The 24,345-nt window shown below is 38.0% G+C and overlaps 1 protein-coding gene across 1 annotated transcript in view; it reads left to right on the plus strand.

The window, feature by feature from the left end:
• KCNQ5 (potassium voltage-gated channel subfamily Q member 5) overlaps positions 1-24,345 on the plus strand; it is a 352,113-nt gene that overhangs the window by 233,191 nt on the left and 94,577 nt on the right. The window contains exon 2 of the mRNA XM_088150699.1: positions 13,543-13,633. Coding sequence (XP_088006825.1) covers positions 13,543-13,633 — 91 coding nt within the window. The remainder of the gene's footprint in view (positions 1-13,542; positions 13,634-24,345) is intronic.

Consider the following 24,345-nt stretch of genomic DNA (forward strand, 5'->3'; position numbering starts at 1 on the left):
GGAAGCACATTTCACATGTAATACAGGAAATATATCTCACTCTTGGAGTTATACACTAATGTAATTGCTAAAAACAGCTGTTAGACTAGTTATTTAGTTGATTTCTCATTTCAGCTTATATTGTTAACAACATAGCAATTAAAAATTATTCTAAATAGTAAAAATAGCATACATATGCTTGCTCTCCTCTGTTCCTTCAATGTGTCTGCCGGATTGGCTCTCAAAGGTCACCTAACTCTTCATGAGAGATTTAGGAACCAGGGAAGGGAAAGTCTATTCTGCTGGAAAATCTACTCTGTCTGTGGGTAGGCAACATTTAAGACTGCAAAAACCTGTAGGAGTCCCTGATTCATGTGGTTTCCTCTCCTTTTCCTTCAGTGCATGAGATCAGTAATGTCCATTTCTGCCATTCTGAAGAGATTAAAAATCAAGTCAGCATTAATATTCAATTACATACATTAATTGAAATGCATTGAAGTATGATCTGACCCAAGCCACAGTCTTGTATGTTATATGAAATTTTATAAGTGAAAGCAACAAAACTGAAAGTATATAAAACAGTTCAGAAGCAATCAGTGAAGAAGCATCACAGGTTGAGTCTTATAAGATGAAGGGTGGATCAGAAGGGCTTCCCAGTTGCTTCCATTCATGCCTACTAAAGGATCTCTTGATAGATTAGAAGAAATCTGTCCTCTTGAGACTGCCACAGGATTTAAAAATTTAAACTCAAGTACAATATAGAACTATTTTAGATTTTCTTATAGAAAAGACTAAGAAATAGTTTTTAGATAGCAGTTTATAACTTCTGAGAGCATTGTTTTATTAACATTGGAAGAACTTCCTCTTTAAAAACTGTAAGAGACTGTTTTGCTTCTGGCTTCATGAGTATTTTTGTTCTTCAGTGTACTGCAGTGGTGCATATTCTTAACAAAATTGAGCTGAATGGGAAAGAACAAGCCAACTCTAACTTATAACAGTGATTTTCCTTGGAAGAAAAATGATTCATATTTTTGGTAACAAAACTATAATCTGTGCAACATATGAGATGTCTCCTTGTTCTTTCAATAGAATAAGAGCTTTTGTGAATTATGGATGTTCAACTTTTTTTTATTCTCTGCATAGATTTATTTTTAAATTACAATAGTTCTTTACAGCAATTATTACTGTGACTACAACTGTCAGTAATAAAATTACAACTTTTTAAAAATGCTGCTATCAGAAATTATATCTTGGAGTGTACCTTGAACTGTTTTTAATTCCCTATATCCCCAAAAGGTTTATCCCACAAGCAGAATTGCTGGGACCTTTGACTGGAATCCTGGGTGACTTTTTTCTGTCCTCCTCCATTCATTATCCGGGAACAAGTTACATTTCTGCCAGACAGCATTCTGACACTACTTAATGCCTTTGGAGCTATAAGTAACCTTTTAATAGTGATAGCATGTTGTAAGTACTCTTAAAAAGGTCTGCCATGAATGGCTTGTCTGTTTAGAAATTGCGGGTGCAATCGGTTAAAAACAGAGGGCCTGTTTGCTGGAAGCCAAATGAAAGAAGTTTCCCCCAGTAACTTCCTTTACACCCCAGGATGCTACCTTAACATCCCAGCTTACTTTTGTTTTTGTTTTCTTATGAGTGGCATGCTTTCAAACAAAGCAGTGGGCTTCAGCCACCCACCATTTTAATTTTCCAAGAAAGCTTTTGGTAGCTTCCTTAGTTGATGCTAAAGGCTAGCAGCATACCAGATGATGATGATGATGATGATGATGATGATGATGATGATATAAGGTCTGTTGGATCAGGGAGTCAGGAACAATCAAGAAAGATTCCAACGAAAGCCTTGTTACCTATCCTTTGTATTAGCATGTAGTGCCAACAGATGTCTTCTTAATCTTTGTCTTCATCATCTTCTTTTAAACAAGAAAAAAGAATAATAATAAACAAAAAATTATGTTAAGCCATCTTTCAGTCTCTGGACAAGGACATATACGCACAGCTATGGATCCTTTCAGTATCCTTTTACTATTGCAATAGGTGGATCCTTCTTTACTGACCTCTTCATGACACCTCCCATCCATGTCCACCATAGGTATTGTAGGAGTGCTGACATTCTCTTTGCTTCCAAGTGGCTGTAATTCAGTCCTGTTCTGAAATTAGTGGCTAACTTTTTTATATATTTCAGCTATGCAACAACTGCAGGCAATTATCAAAATTTAATAAAATATCCCATTACAGAAACAGAAATTGCTGAATAAATATTTAGAAATGGCAGTAGTACAGAGAAGCCAGAAAATGGGCAGAATCCAGTTACCTTCCAAATATTTCTCATATGAATTCTCTAATGTGCCAGAGGTTCCAAATAAGAATATTACCGAGGAAGAATTCAATCTTTGTGATACAATGTTATTATGTTTATGATTTAGTTTAGATCAATAAGAAGCTTGGCAAAAAAAGATTAATACAGGCTTCTGTTAATGTTAGTTTTCATTCATTTCTAATTCATTATTCGTTTATTAAACCACAATTGGCTGGAGTTCCACATCTCAGTAAGCTATCGATTACAAACCACAGAGGCTTGTTTCACACATTGCATTAAGCCAAAATAACATAAACCACAGTACAATTGTGCAGTATGCAAACCCAACCCTTTAAGCAACTAATTAAGTGCCAATAAAAAGATAGCTAAGTGCAGAAGAGAAAACGGGGTTACTTCAGTATTAAAATATATAAGTCCAGTCCATGGATACAGCTGGATTGGGGTACTTAGAGGGGCTGTCCCTTTTGCAACTAAATAAATGCAGCTTTTCCATCCTGACATAGTTTTCTCAAATTCCAAAATTAGTATGATTTTCATTGTTAATATGAAATACATTTCCTTTTAGCATGTCAGGTATTTTGATCAAGGAGTTGTTTGGATCACAGTTCTGATAGTCCCTTGCTAATGACTGGGAAAGAACAAGCCAACTATTGATTGACTAATCCAGGCATGGTTAGGATAAACTGTAATCCAGGATAATAATCCAAGATAAAATATAATCTAAAATAGCTGGAGGTTACCAGGTTGCCTACTTCTTCTTTATTCCATTCTCCCTTCTCTTAATTTTCCTCAGACCTTCATAAATCAAGTTACCATTCCATGCTTACTGATCTCACGCAGTTCTCTTTATGGGTGGGATTTGCCTTTGTTTTGATGGTTTGTGGGGGAATAGATGAACACACCAACCTATACTAAAAACAAACTGTGATGAGGGTAGATCTCACTTCTGTCCCTGGAAATGTTTAAGAACAATAGAACTCAATCATGTAAATGAGATAATTTTTATATCTATCTCTTTGCCCTCCTTTTATACTACCCTTTCCAGCAAGGTTTCATTCCTGTTCCTCTCATCTGCCAGAGTTGTGTGAGTATTGATTTGCACGAGAGTCTTTGAATCTTGGGGTTATTGCAAGTCTGCTGATATCTCCTTTTTACGCATAAGTGACCTGGGTTGATTGCAGATGCCACAGTGCCCTAATAATTACATTAGAAAATGTATGCAGGAACTATTATAAGAACTGAATTTAGAGAAGCAGAATGGTTCAGAATAAGGAAAGAAGTGACACAAAGAGGTATATTTTCACCATATATTTTAACTTATACAGAGAATGTATGATACTAATGCAAGATTGGAAAAGATGACAGTGGGAATCAGAATAGAAGGCTGAAAACGTAAGAGCTTTAGATACACAGACAATACCACTTTGGTAGCCAGAAATACAGACTTATGAAAGTAAAGTCTGTTAATAAATAAAAAGATAGGGGAAAATATACAAACAAAAATCAAGAGTGATAATGCAGACAAAAAAATTACACATACTCAAGTAGTCAAAAACTGAAATTTAAAAGATCCACACATACTATTTATATACACATAAATTAGTCTTTTAACATATTAAATCTGAACCATATTGTTACATAATGTTCCATTTTCTCATTTGTACAATATGAAGACATTTGAAACACTGACAAAGAACGGGTCTCTTGAATCCACTCTTTAACATATGGAGTGCTGTTTTCTTTATAAAATGTCAATCTCTGTATTTTGGGGGTATGGTTCATCATATTTACATACATGTTTAGCCATGATTTTTCCCAAAGCTGTGTTAACATATAAAGTAACTTAAGACCAGAAAAACACCATAGGAGAAAATGACCAAATCATGTGAGTTAAAGTAAGCCCTGTATAAATATCATTGTTATCATTACATTACTGTTATTAACACATAAATTGCACACAAACATGTTTAAGGAGAAGAATTTAACTTTAAATACAATGGCTATAAAACATATGCTCAATATATATAATACATAGCACCCATACCACAAATATGCTCACACTGGGAATAAGGTATTTTAGCATACCTTATTTCTAAATCGTTAGTGGAGAGTATCAAAACTTGCTAATATAAACAAATCTCTTCCTGGCCTTTGGCTAAAATCATATGTAAGGTCCATAGACCTAAAATTTTTTGTTGGATATAGATAAAAATGGCAAATATTTGTCTGTGCAATCACCAAAAGACTAGTGCACTTCAATGGCATCTATTTAACTAAGATTTTTAAATGAATTGTTTAAAGATTCTGAAGTCTACAGTTAAAGAAGAGATGCTTTAAAAGTTTTATCACTGAAAGTGTTTTTTTGCATGATATTGTCCAGCTGTGTGGTATTTAATTATCTTTCAACTATTCTGATTAAATGGTGATAGCCTCTAGGGATGTGTAAAGCAGTTTGTGCACAAGCTGTTCTTTGTGTGGAATAGCTAGTTTGTATGGTTGGCTATTTTGTTGTCAGTAGAAACTGAAACACACTTGTTCTGTACAGAAATGTACAGGGAGGTAAGAGTAGGAAAAATACAAGGCCAACTAGTTTTGTCGAAGGCTTTCACGGCCAGCATACGATGGCTGGTGTGGGTCTTCCGGGCTGTGTGGCCATGTTCTGGAAGTTTTGTTTCCTAACATTTCGCCACCGGCATCTTCAGAGTGCAGGAGCACAGACAGGAGCAGTTCTCTCTGTGCCCAGGGTGATGTGACCCTTTTGTGGGTATTTATAGAGAGAGCTGGGGGGGGAAGGGGGGGATTGGGGGTGTGGGGGGGGTTGGGTTACTGAGTGGCTGCTTGTTTTGGTTTCAGAATCTGTGTGTATCTTCCTGGGGATTAGGCAGGGTTTTTTCTTCTATTGAATTGTTAACGAGGGGCTGCTGGGGGTGATTAGCAAGTTCATTGTGTGAACTGTTCACATGTCCTGGTGGTTGAGCTGAGTTCGTTGACCTTTTGCAGGTTGTATTTTTCAGGATTGGTAGCCAGGTTTTGTTGATTTTTAGACTCTCCTCTTTTTTATTGAAACTGTGCTGGTGTTTGTGAATCTCAATGGCTTCCCGGTATAGCCTGGTATAGTTGCTATAAATACCCACAAAAGGGTCACATCATCCTGGGCACAGAGAGAACTGCTCCTGTCTATGCTCCTGCACTCTGAAGATGCCAGTCACAGGTGCTGGCGAAACGTTAGGAAACAAAACTTCCAGAACACGGCCACACAGCCTGGAAGACCCACACCAGCCAACTAGTTTTGTTGTTGATGGTATTTATCTATTAATGGTGATAGAGGGAACCAATGAAAGATGAAAAAGAGAGGAGAGGTGTTGTGATAACAGAAAGGCCCCCGTGCCACTGGTATGCATCACTGAGGGTTAGACCTCTCCCTTCTTTTGCCACAGGGACATTGACAGTGCCGAGGGGTGGGGGAGGAAAGAGAAGAGAAGTCAAGTCACTAAGTGGAAGATCAAAAGTGGGTGAGCCAGTGGGAGATGCCATTCTGGGGCATTGGCAATAGTGGCCGAGGTAAGGCAGGTGAGAGAGGGAAGAGTTAAGGGTTGAGATATGCTGTGATGAAGGTTGCTGGAACCATCAAGGAACCGGCACATAAGCCATGCAGAGGAAGCAGAAGTAGCACTACGTATTTTTGTTTTTGAAGAACTGAAGACTGAGGGAATGATGCACTCTAAGTTGTTTCAGGTTCAAAAAAGAACACATTTTCTGTTTTATGCATATTCCTAGTAGCTGTCATTTTCTCACTCCATCATAAGGGGCTCACCCAGTGGCCAGCTTAAAGCGTTATCTAGAGTCCTTGAGCAGGCAGAAAACTATATTGGCATAAAGAATGGGGTCTTACGGCTCATCCCTATCCTGCCATAGGCAAGATGTCCATATTTACGGTGTATAGGGTGCATAAAAGACAGGGGTTAGTGGATTCTTCCAATTTTGTTTCCTTCCCAGCAAATGTCACCAGCCATGGGAAAAGATCCATTTATTAGTTGCCTTAAAGGAGGTGGGAGGGGAGGCAAATTTGGACAGATTATTAGATTGTGGGTTTACCTACAGTATCCCTCAAAACTTACTCTGGTTTTGCACAAATGCATTCTAGGTATATTACAGAACAATGCTAAAACAGTGTTCAAAAACATTGAGCAACAGCTAAGAGGGCAAGGAGAGTTGTGACATAAAGCAGTAGAGAAAGAGATGGCTTTCCCTTGCTTCACCACATACAGCAGCCCCCTTGCAACTGCTGAATGGCCTTTGTTCAGGCTGACCCCGATCTCCAAAATGAGGATTGGTTTGGAAACCTGGCAGGTATAGGGGGAGAACCTGATTTGTGCCCTAACATTACTCATATTAGCAAAATAGTACTGAGTTGAGGATCTGAGAAGTAGGATTGAATATTACTTTTAAATGTGATTTTCGAACTGCTGATATAATTGGGATAGGCCAAATAAATATTCATCCCCCAATTAACTGAGGGGCCTTCCACCACTTCTTCCTCTCTTGCCTCTGTATATCCATATATTTCAAATTGAGAGTACTGTACTAGAATGAGAAATGTTTGGGAGAATATTGCATTTAATAAAACTTTGATCCTTTGTTTTCCTATGAAGCTGGGGTGAGTTCAAGATATATTGCTTCCTGAGATGAAAAGCAAGATACTAGTCTTTTTTCCCTTCCATTCCCAGGAAGAATGGTTGGGGTTGCAGAGCAGTTTCTGCCTGCACATTCAGTAAATGTGGTTTCTTGGAAATTTTTGAGGTGGTTTTGGCCTATTTTAAGTTTCTCCAAAGTTTTAAATTAAATTAAAGCTGCTTATTTATTATAAGTGTTTGTACACTGTCTACTCCATAGACTTCAGGTATTTTCTGTAAGGTTTACCCATTCGTCTCAGAGAAACTCTCGTGACACGTGTGTTCAGCAAAGAAGTTTACTCAAGCGTAACATAAGTAAGTACAGACAAAGCCAGGGTTGGCTTGGCATAGCTTACGTGGTATTTTATAGCTTCCCCGTTCCTGCGCTTTTACCCGTTGCTTAGTTACAGATTACCCGCAGTAATCCCCCCTCACCCAAATGGCAGATTCAGTCCAGTGCTTTTGTCTTTCTGATTGCCGTCTATGGGTTGTGCTGTTGTTGCCTTTGTGGGGTTTGCCTGTTTGCTCAAAGCCAGGAGTTCGTTGATTGCTTCGCTTCAGAGCCTCTGCACTTTCCTTTGTTTGCAGTGCCTGAGGGGAAACCGCGCTGATACAAAGTATCCGCTTGCGGTTTTGAGTTAAGCGTCGCCACCTGGCCATAATCAGCTCGCGGTTTCACTTCCCCTTTTCCTCTGCTCGCGCCTGGGCGGTGAATTGACTTATGCAAAGCTGAGTGGTGCCTTCGCCGTGCCGTGCCGTGCCGTGCCAGCTGAATCTGACATTTTCAACTTACAAGCAAGGAGAAATAAAATAACACAGTCCAGCAAATACAAAAAGTACATGCCATTAAAAACATAAACATTTAAATGCCCATAAAAATTCTTGATTGATAGTATTTATTAACCACTCTAAATTATGAGTGATTATTATGGTGTACTTTGCTTCCTTTAATTCTCTTATATTGTGCTGCACCTAGTTACTGGTGCATGAGAAACATTACTACTACTAAATATTTTTAGGAAGATTTCTCAGCTGGTAAGCTTGAACAGCCTCTATTTTGATACAAATGAAAGCTTTAGACAGATGGTTTAGAATTCCTTTGAATAATTGGGTTAAAACACATCTGATTAAGATTAATTTAATTCTGAGGTTGATTTACATTTTGAGAAATCATCTTTGTTACATCACATTATTTTAAGAGAATATATTGAATAACTATCATTGTGCAAGGCATTCATTGTGCAAATTAGTTACCCATTGGCGGTATGGAACTTTCCATAATTTCATGTATACACCTGAGCATTTATTTTAGTTTTATCACTAGATGAAGTAAGGAAATCAGGAAAACAGCTCCTTTTTGCATTCAGCTTGAGAATTATTATATGACCCAACTGAAATCCAACATACTATTAAGATCCTTGTTTACCATAGAAAATATTAGGTGTAGGTATCATTTTGGCCCTTTTATTATGAAAAGGCTTATATTATGGGATAGTTGAAAATTAAAAACAGGCAAGCCATTTTGTGAGTAAACTGGGCTTTCATAGTTTGGACCAACCAAGTTTTGAAGAAGTCCCCCCCCCCAATCTCTTGTCAAATTAAAAATGGGGCTTGATTTATTTTTGTAGTGTTTCTTGGATCTTTATTCAAGTTAATCACTTGCTATTTTGACTGGTCCTAATTTTGTTCTTGGTTGCATAGCAGTTAGAAGTTTAGAAGGAATCAACTGAGCCTCTTAACCTAGTAGCCTATTTTATAAGAAATTGATGAAATTGATGTTGTTTACATAACCTTTGGAAAAATGAGCTTGAATGTCCTCACCTGGTTAACCAGTAGAAGAAAGCAGCATTATTATATACCATAAGACATGGTTTATGGCTTAACATAGCAATAGGCAGCCTTCTGGTGGCTGAAGGCTGAATAGTTTTGGACAGCAAAAGTTGCAGTGGGCCAAGTGGTACAAAATGTATGAGGTTATTCCCATTAAGCTGGTATGCAGGACCAAGATTTTTTGCCTTGTTTCTGCAGAGGAGTGATGGCAGTGGTATGCTGGAGCTGACTCACCAGTGAGTCAGCTTGCGAGGGCCAAATATTAAGTTTTCTGGAATGTTGTGAGCCGGTTGAGGCTTGTGGCATGGTGGCAATGGAACTGGCTGAGCCAGTTGTTATACACTTATCAGCACCACTGAGTGGGTGGAACTTCACATCTGGGTCAAGACAATTGCCATGTGTTCCCTACCTCAAAATAATAGGAAACTGAAATTTGGCAAAGCAGATTGAGGGGATTCCAGGTTAAAGAAAAGAAAAGAAAGTAGGAGGCTTTGCAGGGCCTGGGATCATAGGTTATCCACCCCAGCTTAGTGTCTTGGATGAGCCCAAACACTGTGGCCTATTCTATGGGTAAAACAAACTAAGTTTGCATCTTTGTGGATGATTATGAGCACTTGTCTAGGTTACTAATTAGACTAACACAACAGGCAATCCACCTCCAAATTTGGAAATAATTTAATTTAAGTGATTTTCCTCTCATGCAAATAATTCTTTTTCATGTTCCAGGTTCTGTACGGTATGTTCCCCTGATGATTGAATTCAGAAGGGTCATGCTGAAGAACAGAACCGGTGGAGTTTTGTACCTTTTCCCCTGGAAAACAAAACCTCATGTTTTAAAAACTGTAAACGGATTTATCATTAAAAGATTTGGTGGTGAAAGAGTTCTTCTCAGGACTACTAGTCCTGTGCTCCCTTGACTTCACAAAAGTAAGAGAGGCCAACACCGACAAACTGCATCATATCCATAACAGAGTTGAAGCCATTTGAATTTCTAATTTGGGAACAAGTTGCTACTGGGAGTTTATTCTTCACTTCTTAACATGTAACTAATAAGACAGAAGATACAATTGCCACAATCTTATTTTCAGACTGAAAAAAAGCTTAACCGTAATCTGTTCTTAGATGTTTAGAGAGAGCTATCTTACTAAACCTTCTTTATGAGGGCAGTTTCATGAGCTCTCAGCTGCTGAAATCATAGTGTTATAAAGTCTAAAGTGTACTTTATTTCATATTCATATTTATGGTTATAAATTTACAAACTGCTTTCAATGGAGGGACGCTTATGCTCCATAGAGTTTTTATCCAAACATTTTTTTAAAATTATAATAGCTTTTGTCAGTTCTCATTTTACTTACATAAACAAGTCACACTGAAACGAGAAGTGATGGAAAATGTAATCCTCCTGGCTTGCATTACTAAAACTGTTCTTTTCCACCATGTCAGTGAACACTAAGTTTGAAAATATCCCATTTTAAAAGGAAGGAGTCAGAATGGAACTTAAGTTTCCTTGTGTAAGGTATGTATGGAATAAAGAAGTAAGGCAGCTGCCATGATGTTACTGTGCTTGACCCTGGTAGTTATCATGAGCAAGATGTGATTAAAGTAACTGTTATAAAATATGAAACTAGAGAACCACAAAGGAACAAAAGATCTTAAATGCCATATATACTAGCATAAGGGACTTGTTAACACAAGTTCCCCTCTTCCAGGAAAAGGTCTCAGTCTTAAAACCATTGGTTTTACCAAAGTGAAAGCTGTAGATACCATACCTGGACATTTCCATTGTTAACCATTGCATGTTGCCATGGCATTATGGATCCTTTGTTACACATGTGCATGATAAACTGTAAGGGGGGAACTTCCAGATTAGTTAGAAGATTACCAAATATGGAATAATTGATGTAGTAGCCAATGCAAATGTAACAGCTGTATCTCTCTGGGTTTTAACTGCTTGTGTTTATGTTCAGGTTCTTACCCAAGGAAACATTGTCAAAAGTGTTCTTTGCGTGTTTGACCAGACTCCTCAGCTCTTAATAAAGGTATTGGAGACTTCACAAATTGTGTCCTGATTAAGGAGAGGGATGGACCTGAACCTCACCACTTAGGTGACTGAGACGGGAGAAGAGTGTTGAGAGAACTCAGGAATTTTTTCCCTAACACTTTTCATGACTGCCTTTCTTAGTAATCAAATAGTCTGCTAACGATCAGCAAGAAAACAATAGCTGTTTGTCACATCAGAGAAATTCTGTTGCATTAGAGTTTGTTGTTTGTTTTTGTTGTTGCATTTTAGTTTTGGTTTGTTGAATAAGCTACAACTGGTTTTATTCATGCATAATACTATTCCATAAATCATGATTTACAAGCCCCAAAGACTAGGTTCACTGTGTTAAGCTAAGCACTTCTTGTTAGCCAAAGGAATTAACTACCCCCGTGATTTTCAGATTATGTTTGGAGGAAAACTCTTAGAAGTTTGAACATGTCTCCATCAGTAAGAAAGAGTACAAAAAAACTCTTCACCTACAGCAGGTTGGTTGGTATTTCATATCTTAATTTCAAAGAAGGCACAGAAGAGCCTGGCTGGTGGCCCACATGGGTTGGAGAAGACATTTCCTCTTCAGCAACTATGCCGTCTTTTCTGCTGTAGAAGAATTTTGCAGGTTTCTTTAAGTAGATATCATTGTGGAAAGGGTTTTAGAAGAAAGAATGGGTTGATGTCATATTAAAGTAAAACATAGTATAATTTGCCATGTAAACATGCTTCTGCAGTTTCAAACAGTGGTTTATTGCCTAAAATCTAAAACAATCCCAATCCATAATTTATTTACTAATTCCTATTTGCCTATATTTATATAACATGTAGACTAAAGTATAGTTGACTAATTAGTGGCTTGTGTGTATGTGAATCCAATTTATGGTCCTGTATATTGTGTGAACCTAGGCAGTTGCATTAATTCAATAAACTGTAACTCTCTTGGCTACAATGACTGAATTAGGGTGGAAAATGCTCTTATATTTCTTATTACAGTTTAAGGAAGTAACTTGGCTTATATAGGGTTGGGTTTGGAGAGAGAGAAAAAAAGAGAGATCTGAGCTAGCTGTGAATTGAATGACTTAGAGTATGTTTACTTCTCCATTGCTCTCTTTGCTTTTGGCATTTAAGCTGTCCTGCAGAGGAAACCAGCAATCCCAAGAGGGTTAGTTTCTTGCAAAACAGAGCTAATAATGGAAAAATTAAGCATATGCTGAAATTGCCTGATAGGAATCATTATGACAAAAATTGGTTTCTGTGGTTGGATTTGTCCTCATAGATTCTTTGTCTTTTTCTCTCTGGAGTTGCAGAATTAAGCTTTAGCTGTATTGGTAGCAATACAAACATATGCATATTGCAAGCAGTATTTGCTTTTTAAATCCATGTACCAAAAATGTGTGCAGTATGTTATTACTGGTAGTTAGTTTTTAATTCAGTTACTAATGTTTTACTGGATGTGATTGTCAACACAGTGGAAAAGAAGTAAGGAACAGCTAGGACATGCATGCATTCATGCAGATGTGAACAGGAGGAAATGGGTTACTGTATTCCACATATTCACCTGATTTGATTACATAAATCTGTACATGTTAAGTTTCTATTTATGCATGTTAAATCTCTGTGTATGAAATCAGTCAGGTTTATAAGGTCCCCCTCCACAAATTTGTCCTTGGCAGTCAGCTTGCCATATAGAGAAATCACAGCAGAGGGCAACACGTAGCAGGTTTCTTTAGAAGAGGTTCCAGACCCTCTTGCCCTCACTTGGAAACTCGGCTGAGAGGGCCCTGTCTTCTCAATATTGAGAAGACAGCTGCATCTAGGCCCTGTGGCACTCCTGTACGAGGAAGGCCCATCTTACTTCCTCACTAATAATCTTCTTTTTAAGGAACACCATGGGTGCATAAACTTTTTTGCTTTTTTGTCATTGTTACTTGTGATATTTTAATTTTTGTTGCGTGTTTATTTCTCTATCTAGTTTTGCTGCTGTTGTTGCTCCTATTTTGTGTTATATATTTCTGTCTTACTTGTTATAAAGTGCCTAGAGCTCTGCAAGGAATCTGCAGGATACACATATTTTAAATAAGTCATGTGGATTGATGTTTCAGTCATGTATCTGCTGTGGAAGGCGGAGGTATGGAGCAGATTAGGGAAGCAGTGAGGGACAATTTGTTCTGCCAATGTTTCTATCCCATTGGCAGAGAGATGCTGGTGGAATGGGCAAATGGAGGAGATTTGGGAGGCAATAGGATGGAGGGGGCATGAAAAAGCTCAGTTATGTGAGTGGAAGCTTCTTTGATAATACTGAATGGCTTTATTTCAATAATTTGTTTCAGAGCTTTTAGTGGTACTGTGGTTTCTCTTCAGATTGTATAAATCTTCCGCCATGAAAACAAAACATCTACATAAACCTACCTTATAAGTAGTTGTGCACATATGTAATGCAGAGTTGCTCGCACTGTCCTTTTCCACGATGTAATCTCTTTAAATGAATGGGAACATTGTTTTATATCTTTGGATGGTATTGATAGGCTACTCTATTGTGGTACTATTCATTTGTTGAAAGTTAGGCACATTATTATTATTATTATTATTATTATTATTATTATTATTATTCAGATAACAGAATGCTTCATATATTTATAGTTCTCCTTTTGTTTTCACTGTCCTTACTGTTTTTGTACTCTTTTGTTTTACAGTTTTCTCCTTGTGTTTGGTTGCTTGATTTTGTCAGTATTTTCTACTATTCCTGAGCATACATGGCTTGCCGCTAGTTGCCTCTTCATTCTGGTAAGTGAAATTTATAAACACATGTAAATATTCTGAGTGTGTATCATATACAACATACATATACATATATATCTTCCTGACAATGCAATCCTATTCATGCCTACAGAGAAGTCTTGCTTCCAGTAAATTGCTTTAGGACTGTGAATCATTTTTTATTTTTGATTTATTAATGTAAATGGGCTACATTTATATATGTAAAGCTGTGCAATTTATGCAGCCCCTCATTAGGAACAGCAATCACAAATGAAAATTCTCTCCAACAAAAATAATATTTGGGACCTCCCTAAACTGTTAATCCAAATGAGAATGAAATTCTGTTTGTTTAAAAGTTCTAAAAATGTTAGGATTTCATTGCCACATATTTGATAAAAGAAAATCTGGAGAAATTCTGTCATGGTTAGAAGGCTTATCCATACTGGAATTCAGTCTCTAAAATTCTCTAAAATCCAAAGACCTGCTCAATTAAATATCCTGATGTTTCCTCTGATAAATTGTCTTATTTGTACAAATACTGTATCAGTGGCATCAAATCAATAAAATGTGATATTGATACAGCCTTTAAAATGAAGATTGAGTTCGATGGTAAATGGTTAAAATATTAGCATAAGAAACAATGAGATTTATGTCAAATAACCAGAGATAACTGATTTTGTATCCCAGCTCTGCAACAAACATACAACAGGCTATACCCAAAGACTTCTGCCCATGAGCAGAATCAATTCCCTCATGCCCATGTCTCCTAACTTGTCCTCCAAAGCAAGTTTGAAACATGCAGGGCAAGGGGAAGCCAGCAATGGAATGCTGCCTGATAAAAATTATTTAAATTGGAAACCAAGCTCATAGAGCAAGGTAAGTACTTCAGGTATTCCAGATATTCACTGAAAACTGAACTTTGAACTCTGGTCATGCCCAGCTGAGCTACACATGACTATTTACAAAGATAGGAAGTAGGGATACACATTCAGGTATGAACTGTATTAAGAATGCTCTAAGAAATTGTACCTTGGTATTGGATTCTGTGCATTAAGATGCATATCCAGGTCATGCATTATATTTTCTGCTCTAAGAAATTCACATAAGGAAGCTTCTTTTTTGTAGAAGTATCTTTCTTCCTCATTTGAGAATCATATTTAATGTCTTTACATTTTTTAATATTCAACTTCTACTTTCAAGAGTATTTTATTCATACTTTGTGTCAACAGCTTTAAAAGTACTGATATAATCCTTATTTTTTGCAAAACATTTCAAAGTAATCGAATATCCCAAAACATCACTCCTAAGGTTACTTGGGCAATGAGTTATGAGTCTAAGTATAAAAAGAAGCATCTGGTTTTTCCATGGATTATTATATTAGCCTTTTATCTTTACTCTGAACATACATAATGGAACAATGTTCTTCAGCCTGATATATTACAGGCAGGCAAAATAATAAAATACTGGTGTGTTTCAAGTAAACTGCAATTCTTCCCCACCCCTATCTACCAGGCTTGGATTCTTTACCAAAAAAAAAAATAATAATTGATAAAACAGCATAGAAATATGGTATTTCTTGTATTAATATTTATATATTATTGCAAGAGGTCAATTAACAAAGTTAAAGAAAGATGGGTGGATAGACAGAACTATAGAGTTTTGGAACAGATTTCTGAATATTGAAAAAATAAACATAGGAATAGAAAGAGATAGGGAAGGGCAGGATTGAAAAGAGACCAAATACAAAAATCTCTCACACCCTATCCCTGTTTAAAATACATGTAAACCTTGGAAACATTTTCAGAATTTATATGCATCACACAGATTTGGTCTGGAAGCACAGTGGTTTCCTTGATGTATTACAGTAACCAGATCATTTACATTTTAAGAAATGCCACAATTCTACACGGGGTTACAGCATTCTTAAGACTATAGATTTTTAAAAAACAACATGCACAAAAATCTCCTCCTGACATTATTATGACAGTGTGGGTATGACTGTACATTTTTTCCACCACTGTCAGCCTTCCCAGGTAGACCAAACAGGAAACACAGTCAGATGAGCTAATTCTACTTTATTGTAAGGCTACGTTAACAGAATCTTGCAAGTCTGAAAGTACAACCATCTCTTCTACAGTCTGGTAAGTTAGGGAGGTTCCTTTCTGAGTTACTTTCTCTGCCCCTTATGCAGCTGCAGGCTATTCTCCCCCCCCACCCATCTGATCGTTCCCTAGGCAGCATCTCTTCCCCCCGTCTCCCAAGGTCATTCCCACCTACCGTTATAACCACCTAGATGATACCTAATGCTCCTGCTCACAAAAGGCAGCTTGATAAACCTATCAGTAGCAGAAGTAGTTGCTTACTAAGAGATACTGTGCGCAGGTCTTTGATGAACAACAGGAAGAAATTATCTCACATTGCAGATGCTACAGTAGCAAAAAAATCCATAGTGCTTGCATCATCTTGTCTCCTCTGTCCAAAACAACCATGATAACACCTCCAGATTCCTTTAAATTGTCAACTTTAGTCCCAGTAAAATCTAGAAATTCTCTAGATTCTTTAAATACCCTATTCTTCCAATCAAGGGCATAATTTCTGGCTATTTTGCTTATATTAAAATTACCTTCTCTCAGCTACCAAATGATAGAATTATTTTAAAAAGAGTTATAGAAATTGACAGTATTATTCTAGCAAGTGTAGGAAATTATTATTTTCTCCTCTCCCATTCCGTATTGTTCAAGAAGATTTCCTCACTCAATTTTCAGAGGTACAGCTTGTTTTGTTAGATACTTCAAATAAATAAGAATGAAAGCAGCTACAATAACTTATTTGTCATAAATTATAATCTTCAAAGTGCTTCAGGAAATGTTAAGTTCTACAAAACAGTAAAAAATCCAGCCCTGGGAAACAGAGTAATTTTGAAGTGCTTGCTTAAGTAATTCATCAAAGCAAGAAACAGCACTGCAAGTATATTGTACAAATTAAAAAACATCTAATTCAAAGTATTGATTTGAGTAAGCTAAAATGCTTTAGCCATGTTTATTCTTCTTGGCCTTCCATTGTGAGAAGAAGGTCTCACTATAAATTATCAGAAGACTAAGATTATAGTATTTCAGAAGAGACCTTCAAAGTTTAAGCATAAATGGCAACTCAGTGGAATAGGCGGCAATAAGATGGAGCAGTTTGGGAGTAGTTTTTCAACCAGCATGTTCCTGTGGGTGGAGATTAATTTGGTCAATGAACATGCCCAAGTAGTGCAGCAAGAATTCTTGACTTCTTTAGAACGTAAGGAATTAGGGTAGGCAGGTATATGCCATTAGCCTTAAAAAAATTGACACATAAGATTTTAAATGTTTAAGGACCATCTTTTCAACATCTTGTGTATATCAGTGGTCAAACTGCTTTTGGAGGCAAGAATGGATTCGAGTGAAGGACTAAACAAATACAGGTAGTCCTTGCTTAGCGACCACTTGTTCAGTGACTCTTTGAAGTGGCACTGAACAAGTGGTACTTACGACTGGATCTTGAAGTTCCAGCTGTCGCACCACCCCCACAGTCATGTGATCATGATCTGGGTGTTTGGCAACCAACTCACACTTAGGATGTTTGCAGCACCCACAGTCATGTGATTGCCATTTGTGACCTTACCTGCTGGCTTCCCACAAGCAAAGTCAATGGGAAAGTAGCAGGGAAGATCACAAGTCACTCTGATAAGTCTCCCCTGCCCAGCCGCAGCCACCCCCAGCCTCACTGTGCTCACAACGCACCTTGCTGAACACCTGCACGCTCTCCCCCACCCGGCAGCACAAAATAGCTCGCACGTGCCGCTATGGCCACCCATGGACCCTCCCTTACTTGGCAGCAGCCACCCGCCAGGCCCAAAATCACACATGCTGCTGCAACCTCCCATGCATCCTCCCTCACCTGGCAGTAGTACCCCTGGGCCCAAAATCACTCACGTGCACCACTGTGGCTGCGCACATACCCTCTCTCACACAGTAACAGCTGCCCTCTGCCCAAAATCACTCACACGGCACCACTGTGGCCGCCTGCACACTCTTCCTCATCCAGCAGCAGCCACTTGCCTGCCTGCAGGCCTGCTTGCAAACTGCCTGGGACTTACAAATTCCTGCTGGCTTCCCCCACTGACTTTGGTTGTGGGAAGCTGGCAGGAAGTTAAGAAGAGGTCCTCGCGTAGCGACCCGTGATTCTTGCTTAACAACAGCAATGGGGACTGCCAAGATTGCTGTTGCTAAGAATACAGTCACATAACATCACGCTTTATGACCACATCGGTTAGTGACGGAAATTCTGGTCCCAATTACAGTCATAAATCATTGATGCAAATTAGAGGGGTTTTTTTCCCTGTTCAGAGTTCTTGTTTTTGAAAAATGCATTTAAATCTTTACAGTGGAAGTCTCTAGAGCAGGATTTCCATTGTGCTGACTTCTCAGACTCATGTTTAGTTTCTTTGGGGATAGATAGAGGTAAAAAATTTTTTTTAAAAAAAGGTGAGGAATATAGAATGGAAAGAGATTTGTGTCTGATGCTTGCCTTTAGAAATTTATTGAATGAAAAGAAAGGCTGTATACCCAGTGAGATGTAACTATTTAAATCTCTCTTAAACTAGATTTATATCTATGTTAAATCTATTTAACACGTTATCAAAGAATATCAGAAGAGCCTTAAGTTGGCTTGATGTAACACCTTGAGAGACAGATATAAAAAAAATACTAACCATAGAATGGCACTGTCCATATTGATTAGGTACAGTTGAAAAAATTGGACTAGTGCATCTGAATATTCATGCTAGAAAAATCATATAATTCTGTCTCAAAGTAAAATGACAGGGAAGCTGGAAAATCAGTATATAAACTATTTACTTTCAGGTCAGGATGATAGCACTACAGTACTACAATTAGTTTGGATAGCATTATGTTCAAGCTGCTTAAGAAGAATAATCACTCTGTACCAAATAAGAAGTATCTGTCCAGGTTGACAGTGCTATTGTTGCGTCTTGTAGATGTATGTATTCTAATCTTCTGACATGCTGGGCTTTGTGACAACAGCCATACTGAAACATTATCTAAAATACTGTCAGTAGCTTTGCTGGGATGAGTTTTTCTTGATTATGGTGCCCAAATTTTGAAGTCCTTCCCCAAGAACTCAGCTTTTCTGAACTTCAGACAAGTGAAGATTCAGACAGGCCTTCCATGTGCATGTCTATGGTGTGCCATTCCCACTGCTTTAAATATCACATTACATGTTCCTTGAATTATGTATTTTGCATTTTTTATTTTAAAATATATATATATATATAACTTTGGTTGTTGAAAAGCTTAATTTTGGGTTTTATGTGAACAATGCCTAGGAGAGCTTCTAATGATTTTCAACTAGATGAGTACATTATAGTGGTTCAAAATCTGATATAAACTACTGAGAATACAGATTACTGAATAACCCTAATCCTTGCTTCAAATAGATTGGGGATGAGCAACCTGCATGTGTTTCACAAACCCATAGGTTGACTTCAAGTGCTCCTCCAAAAGTTGCCACTGAATTCTCATTTTTGATATAGAGTAATGTTATTAAATATAAAGGGATTAATCATATTAAAATATTTACTTAATTTAGAAAAATTTAAATTAAATCCAGTTAATGTACCTATTTGGGGGTGTGGCCTCAGGTGACTATGTGATCCTTAGACCAAACAAAATTGTATGTTCCCAATTATCAGCAGAACAGTGGTGTTGTAAAGCATAATGGTAAGCAGGCTTCAGTGTCTGGTTGAAGCTTGTAGTGTACTTAATTCTGTACCAGGTAGTTTCTATACTGGGTAAAAAAATACAGTAATTTCTGTGCTGGGCGCCTGCCCATAATTTTAGACTTACAGAATGTTCTGAGGACATCATAACTTATAATGTTTTGGCACTATTTTTTTTTAAAGCAGTAAGAAGTGGAGAGTTTGGCCAGAAAGAGAAGATTCCAGTGGCCCTCTTTTAAGCAGTATCACAAGATGTGCAAAGGAACCACAACTACCCTCTCCCCACTGGCTGTGAAAGGCTGGTCCAAGAACCTTTAGACCACTATTAGCAACCACATTCTTGCTGGCTCTTGGATCAGTGGCTGCAGGGCCAATGAATGCTGCCTTGAGTTAGTATATGGAGGGCAGTGGGAGGAAGTTCCTGCTGTGTCCAGTGTTTTTGTCTGTGTTGTGCCTTTGGTTTGTGGCTCAGGATTAAGAGAGCCTCTCTTCCTGTCTTCAACAAGGTACTGTGATTCCAGCGGCAGCAACAATCCTAACCATCACCACCTTGGTCCTAGACCAATTTTAGCCCTTCAAGGTAGGCCAGGTCAGGAAAACAGACACCTCAAGAGATACTAGAACTCTACTTAGCGATATTGGCTATAATAATAGAATCCTGAAAACCTGGCGGTTTCCCCTTCTCCACCCATCTACCCCACTTATACCAAAGGGAGCCAAGGCAGGTCAACTTTAAGTTTCTTTCTCATGCTTTCCTTTTTTCCCAGACTGAGCTCATGTTTGGCTGACGTTCTCTGCATATCTTCTCCAAGGTCATCTTTGTGTTTTCTACAACCAGGGAGAGACACACAGCAAATTAGATGCTGATGGAAAACTGTGCTGCCACACAGACCACTCCCCTTCCTTCCCCTCTTGAGTTGTGAAGCTCTGTGTGATTCATCAAGTCAGATGTGTGGCTTCAAAGTGGAGTCAGTAGAGGCACAGTGCTTACCTGGTGATGGAGACAAACTAAGAAACCTTAGAAGGTTCAATGACAGGGTTCACAGAACAGATTAAGCCATAATAATGATTTGCTTGATTTTGGCTTAGCACAGTATGTGAACTCAGCCAATCTTTCCTAACCTCTTGAGGAGGATCCATTAGCTGATGACTAAAGATATATATTAGACACAGACAGATGCATTTACCACACTACAAATGAAAGATACTAGCCAAAACAACTTCCCTCAAGCGTTGGTGTACATGTCCTCCTTAACCTCTTGGCAGCAGCAACATTATTTAGAAGGTTAAGAAAATAGACTATATCTCTCCACCCTACCTTCATTTTTTGCCTATTCTGGCTCATTTCCTATGACAATTTAATGTTCAGTTGTTTTAAAAAACATATTTTATGTTTCATATATCCTTGAATTCCTGTGTGATGATAAAGATGTGGCTTTGATTCCTTTCCATTCTGACAACTTTTCTTCCCCTTTTTGCTTCTAGCCTTTCTCCTACCCTTTTCCTTATTTCATTTTCCCCAAATTTCAGGGAATCACTCTCCAAAGCATTTGTAAATATGTCTGTGTGTGTGTTTGTATGTGGCAGAGAGAGAGGGGTAGAGAGAGAGAGAGAATGGAGGGAGGTGGAGGGGCATAAATGAATCTGTGTATGCTTACTCAGAAGAAAATGTCGTGATGTTTCCAAATAACCATGCACTGTAATACAGCCTTAGAAAGGAAGTGCAGGGGAGAAACATGAAGGTGAGCATTACATTAGCAACATGAGTGATTTCTCAAGATTTTTTAGAGTACGTGGGCACCCTTTTTTGGGCTGCATTCAAAATTGTGTGGCATGCCCAGGGCTACACACAAAACGTGGAAATGGTCAGGAAAAAGTTGGACCCAAAGGGGAAACTAGAGGGAGGAGGAAACAAAAACAAAAAACAGTATATAAATCTGATCAATCACATGGCCTTCTCCCCCCTGCCCTTGTGGGATGTGTGCCTCATGCTCATACAGTATTCTGAACATAATGAAAATTACAATATCTGCCCGGTGCCTTCCAACAATTGACTCTGAAGGATTCCAGAACTGATCCTGCTATCATGAGCTCTGACAACATTTTCTTTTCCTTCTAAAACAGTGACCTAAGTTTGCAAAAATCAAGACTGTACTGAGAGTGATTCCCCCTTCACCACCACTCTTCCAATACCCCGCTCATTGCCTGGGCCATTCTGCTTATGGAGGGTCATGTGCAGGACAGGTTTGCTGCTGGAGGATGCAGAACCAGAGAAGTTGGCTTTCACTGGTCCCATTGAACATGTACAGATCTGAACTTACACACAGGGTGTAAAAAGAAAAAGTTGTGTGTTAAACAAAATAATATTGTTTGCTTTAATCTTTTCAAATGCTTATTTTTGTATAGCTAATTAACCTTGTTCCATTTGAGATTAGAAAATATGAGTCTGTTTTGACATTTTTTATCTTTTCTCCAAATACCTTCTCTTTTTGCAGAGTAACAGGCAAGAACTAGGAGGACCTGATGGCCCAGTATGTACTCTGCAAATTAAGCTAAGGTTAGGTTAACATGGAGTTTTAATGATTAGTACTGTTAATTAATGAGGAAACTACAGCACCAACAATTTTAATAATTTTAATGTCTTACTAAAGGAAACTGCTTATTGCTAAACCCATCAGAGAAGCAAGACAATTTAATCCATTTGAATAGTCTGAGTATACCAAAAAAAACCCAAAACAAAACTCACAAAGAAAATCAAGCATAAAGAGCATAGCGTAGCTAAAGTTAGCACTTTAAAGTTGCATTGGTTTCAGTGAGATAATTAAATATATTCTTAAATGCATCTGTTCTCTTAGATTTTGGTCCACTTCTCTAATGGCAATTATCACATTACTTGCCATCAAAATTAAGAACTCTCTCTCTGCATGTTAATACGCGCAGTCCTAGAGCTTTCTTTAACAGAGCAGCTATGATTTATTCATATGTAAAAGAACTACAGGAGCTTTAGAAATATCGTACTGTTTTCTGAAATCAGTAGGTGTTAATTCTGTCTTAAGCATGCAATTTGATTATTGGAATTATCTCAGGACAACTTCAGTTGAATCAGAACTTGTGAACAGAAAAGCAAAGGTAAATCAGGAGAGAAAATAAAGCAGTACTGAATATGAGCACACAATCAAGCTGAAAATTTTCCATTCCACATTTTGTGGTACCTCAGATTCAGAAGCAGATCTGTCCCAGAGCAGGGGCGAACATGTACTGTATTTGATCCAATGACTATGCCAGGTCAGGCCACAGAAGTGGGCAAGCAAATAAAAACTTTAATTTGGTTTGATTGAAATTCAGTTTTAATTAATATTAATATAAATTACTTAATACAATTGATAGGATTACTTACATATATTTAATGGTTTCCTCTTTCTGTCATATTAAAGATTACAATTTTGTAGTAATTTCTAAATAAATACTTTGGAAGGCAGCACAAGTTACACACCCCTGTCCTGGAACCATTATGCAGCATCCTCAGCTTTGAGATTTTGGCTGGGTTCATATAAATTGCATTCAGTCATGGTTTCTTTTAACAGTGCCTCATTAAAAAGATCAGTTGCACTGGCTTCATACATTACACTAAGCCATAAGAAATATTTTAGAATGAATAGGTTCATATATTGCAGGAAAACAAAATCTGTCATTCCATATAACAGCTTAGTATTGCAATATTAATCTCCCCAGTTCCTAATTCTCTTTCTCATGCAACTGTTTGATAATAAAGGCATATTGGCATGACACACAAAGCCAAGATTGGCAACCCACTGTTAGTTTATTAAAACCAGAATTGTCCTGTAGATGATCAGGGGGACAAAGAGCTTTCATTAATTCCCTGCTATTTATGGCACACTAGCAAACATTATGGCCACAATTCCCAGTTTTATGCATGGCATCCCAGTTCATCATGTGATCCTAGCAAAACCATTGGTCACATCATTAAATTGACATGGCAATCCTATAAACAGAGGCAGCATTGATGTGTGAGTGAACAGTGAATGATTACTCCAGGCAGGATCAGCAGTGAATGCAATAGAATTCCTGGAAATGGCAGCAGAAGATTCTGGATTCTTTTCCTCCCCCTGCAGATAATGGCATCCCAAATATTGAGAAGCTCTTTAGAGCAAGTCTCACAACGTGCTTTGCTACTTACACCAAATTGAGGCAACTTTATGCTTGTCCTACTTCGTGTCTTCATTGGATAGAGTCCAATAGACTGTAGCTTCAAGAACTCTGACTCCTCAGGTGGGTTGGAGCAGAGCAAAGGAAAACATTTGTAATTGTTGGGCAGATCATATTTGTGTGCCAGTTAATGCAATATACCATCCCTCTGTGTGGCAGTATTATGTGCATAATCCTTTCTGTAATACCTGTTTGGTGTCAAGCTGCACATTACTGGCAAATTCCAGCAGCAAGAACCACATGGATTTCAGAAAGGTATCTTTAATGCTAGTAAGATAAAAACATAATCTTGAAAGGTGTAAAAGTAAGTTCCCAGGTAAAGTCATTTTGAAATGTTTCCTTCCTATGGCCCCCACCTCTGGGCTGGGCTGTGTTGCCTCATCTGGGACCAACTGAACTCCTCATGGTTCTTCCCTGCCTCCCACACTTGGTAAGACCCCAATCACTTGTAAGCCATAACTCTGGGATCACCAGGTAGGCACTTGTCATGATACATTATGTTAAATCAACCATCATTGGTTATTTCTTTGCAAGGTTTTCTAAGTTTCATTATCCATAAAGAAGCATCTGCACAACACCTTAATTCACAGGCTAAAAAGGTATATCAGGGCTTAGCACTTTGTCCAAACATATCCTATGTTATACAGGGCAACACATATATATTTCTTAGCATTGATCTCGTTACATTCTACAGCAAAGTCACTAAGTTGGACAGCAGTGCCATGTCCTACCCCTAAAACCCCCTACT

The sequence above is a fragment of the Python bivittatus genome, unplaced genomic scaffold (assembly GCF_059951505.1).
Source record: "Python bivittatus isolate LINGU-HERP-01145 unplaced genomic scaffold, Pbiv_v1 ctg000020_np1212, whole genome shotgun sequence".
Classification (NCBI taxonomy): Eukaryota; Metazoa; Chordata; class Lepidosauria; order Squamata; family Pythonidae; genus Python; species Python bivittatus.